We start from the raw sequence: 2,878 nt of genomic DNA, 5'->3' as shown, positions 1-2,878 counted from the left end.
GAACTGAATAAGAATTTCCTATAGATTTCAGGACTCAAAGTTGAATTGTCTTTATGTGAATTTAGCCATTTCAATATTTTATAATTTCGAGCTGTAAGGAAGCTTAGCGATATGGCATAAAGCAACTCTCTTATTTTACAGAAGAGGAAACTAACTTCCAGGTAATGAAACGGATTACCCACAAGTCAAATACAAGCCGACAACAAATCCAGAGCTCTTTCCACTAAATCACAGCTTCTTAGCCTGGGATTCACGGACGCTGAAGTAGTCTGTGGATAGATTTCAGGGAGTCTATGAACTTGGTTACATGGGGGAAAGTTAAATATTTTCATTAACCTCTAACTAAAATTCAGCATAAATTCAATTAAAAAAGAAACATTTATTCTGAGAATGGCTTTACCAGAATATCAGAGGTTCATCAAACACAGAAAAAGATTTTTTTGACACCCTGACATGACACCCTGTTGTGGGAGTTAGAATTTAAGCGGCTGTTTGGCTAAACTGTAGAATCTGCGCAGAGCCAGAGTATTTTCGTCGGGAATCCCGGACAGTGGCGAGGATGGGAGTGGGAGGGGGTTAGGAATTGAGTGTGTGGGCTGGTGGTGGAGCGAGGCGAAGAAGGCGGCATAAGAAAGCACTGCCTCACCACCTCGCTCCCCGCCAAAGGTCTTCAAGTCTGCTTCCTTTAAACCACCATTCCAGTACTAGGGTGGTTTGCTGTAGAATGCCTGACCGCCTTCTCAATTATCTATAAGCTTTCTCTAAGTGGGACATGGGAGGGGAAAACTGTGGGCGATCCCCTAACGAGTTAAAATACCATGTTAGCACCGTTTTAGGAATCTTAAATGAGGATTTTCTGGCATCACTTTAACTTGATAAATGAAGTGGTTGTGCTTCAATCAAAAAAGGGGGGGGGAAACTCCTTTAGAAACTTAAAAAGGAATGCATACCTCTTCCCTCCGAAATACCCTTTTTATAAGGAATCTAAATTAATGACTTTAGGTTGAAATGATTTAAATTTAGTAAGTCAGACTCTGGGCTCCCGAATTAGCACTATCAAAATTTCATCCTATCTTACGAATTATGGGTAAGTTCATTTAGCAAGTACTGCTGGAGAGGGGTAAAACGGGTAGGTTTCGCTTAGCTATAAAACATCGTATTCAAAAGTTAAATTGCTAGTGAAAATGAATGAACTCTTTCCTTGAAAATGTGGTTGGCTCTCAAAAGAGCCTTTGGTTTTCAGCAAGATCAAATGCAAAAAGGCAGGATTGTCTCAAGTGACTTATTTGCCCTTGGCTTTGTGGTGACTTTCGGTCTTCTTGGGCAGCAGCACCGCCTGAATGTTAGGCAGGACGCCACCCTGGGCTATGGTGACTTTGCCCAGCAGCTTGTTTAGTTCCTCGTCGTTGCGTATGGCCAACTGAAGATGCCGGGGAATGATGCGCGTCTTCTTGTTATCCCGAGCCGCGTTGCCAGCTAGCTCCAAGATCTCGGCTGTCAGATATTCTAGTACAGCGGCCAAATACACCGGTGCTCCAGCTCCTACTCGCTCCGAATAGCTGCCTTTTCGGAGAAGCCGATGTACACGGCCCACTGGGAACTGCAAACCAGCCCGAGAGGACCGCGACTTTGCCTTGGCGCGAGCTTTGCCACCTTGCTTTCCACGTCCAGACATGATAACAAACTCCAAAATGCTCTTAGTGTTGGAATAAAAAAACCAAAGCAATGTATGAAGTGCCTAAAGTGACTCTTTTATAACGTATACTGAGCGCGAAAATAAAGCACTCTGATTGGCTACTTTATGGTAGCCAATGGAAAAGCTGGTTTTCGATCTTTCATATTTATAAACTCTCCCACCCCCTTCCAAAAGTCAATCTACTGAAGATTGTGATAGTAAATAAAAGTGGAGGGGAGGAAGGTGGGGGAAGGGAGAGGGCAGAGTAAAGGAAATACTGCCCCTCTAATGCTAAGCGCCAGCCAACAGACTGAAACAGAGAAAATGAAAACTATAGGTAAAACAATAACTCTCTTAAAATATAATAGCTATACCATAATGTGGACTTGCTCTGCTTGGAACCAGGGTGAAGATGGGTCGATATAAGAGCAAGCTATAGGTTTGATGTAAGAAAAAACAACAACAAAATCTTTCTTACACTTTCTTACACTTACACTTTAATGAGGAATGAGCTGCTTTAGGAATGTTCCATTTGAAGGTCTTCAAATATTGAATGACCACTTATCTATATGTTGTCAGCTTTGAGATTCTATGGAAAAAGACTCATAAAAAAGACATCTCACAAGGAAGAGATGGATATGAAATACCCGGTACTGGTTATTGGAGATACTTCCTACAACACTGCACATCAAAATATACATTTTGCTGCCCTTTCAGGGCAATTCTTGTCTGTATCCTCCAAGCAGGGTCCAGCCAATGTCTTCGGGGCCTTCTCTTGACATTATGTGTATACAAATAGAATACTGTATTAAGTAATACTGTAATACTGTATTAAGTAAAAGAAAATGATATAATGTATCTTTCAGTAGTTTACACCATGTAAATAAGTACATACAGTATATGGAAGGTAATCTCATAGAGGAAGGCACTCTCAGCTTCCTGCAGAAGGTGGGATTTGAGCTGTCTTGAAAGAAGCCAGGGAAATTGAGCAGTAGTGGTGAGGGAGGAGAGCATTCCAGACATGCAACACAGCCAATACTCTCCAGCCCAGCTACACTGACCTACTTGCTGTTCCTCATACACCACATTCCATCTCCTAATTTCATGCCTTTGAAGTGGCTTGTCCTCTATCCCTGGGGGACTATCTGGAATACTCTTCCTCCTCCCTCAGTTTCTAAGCTCCCATAATTGGAAAATTTAACT

The 2,878-nt window shown here is 42.0% G+C and overlaps 1 protein-coding gene across 1 annotated transcript; it reads right to left on the bottom strand.

Annotated features, from left to right (window-relative positions):
- Positions 1–318: 318 nt before the first annotated feature.
- Positions 319–1,702, bottom strand: LOC110194454 (histone H2A type 1-like). The gene has a single exon (XM_078155715.1). The coding sequence runs from the start codon at positions 1,673–1,675 to the stop codon at positions 1,283–1,285; it is 393 nt and encodes a 130-aa protein (XP_078011841.1). The 5' UTR covers positions 1,676–1,702; the 3' UTR covers positions 319–1,282.
- Between the last annotated feature and the right edge of the window lie 1,176 nt (positions 1,703–2,878).

Source organism: Phascolarctos cinereus, unplaced genomic scaffold (genome assembly GCF_003287225.1).
Source record: "Phascolarctos cinereus isolate Bilbo 61053 unplaced genomic scaffold, phaCin_HiC Scaffold_5;HRSCAF=322, whole genome shotgun sequence".
Lineage (NCBI taxonomy): Eukaryota > Metazoa > Chordata > Mammalia > Diprotodontia > Phascolarctidae > Phascolarctos > Phascolarctos cinereus.
The sequence above is the reverse complement of the archived record's forward strand: the minus strand, read 5'-3'. Positions and strand labels throughout refer to the sequence as shown.

Coding starts and splice junctions, on each gene's coding strand:
- LOC110194454 (XM_078155715.1), bottom strand. CDS start 1,675: ATGTCTGGACGTGGAAAGCAAGGTGGCAAAGCTCGCGCCAAGGCAAAG.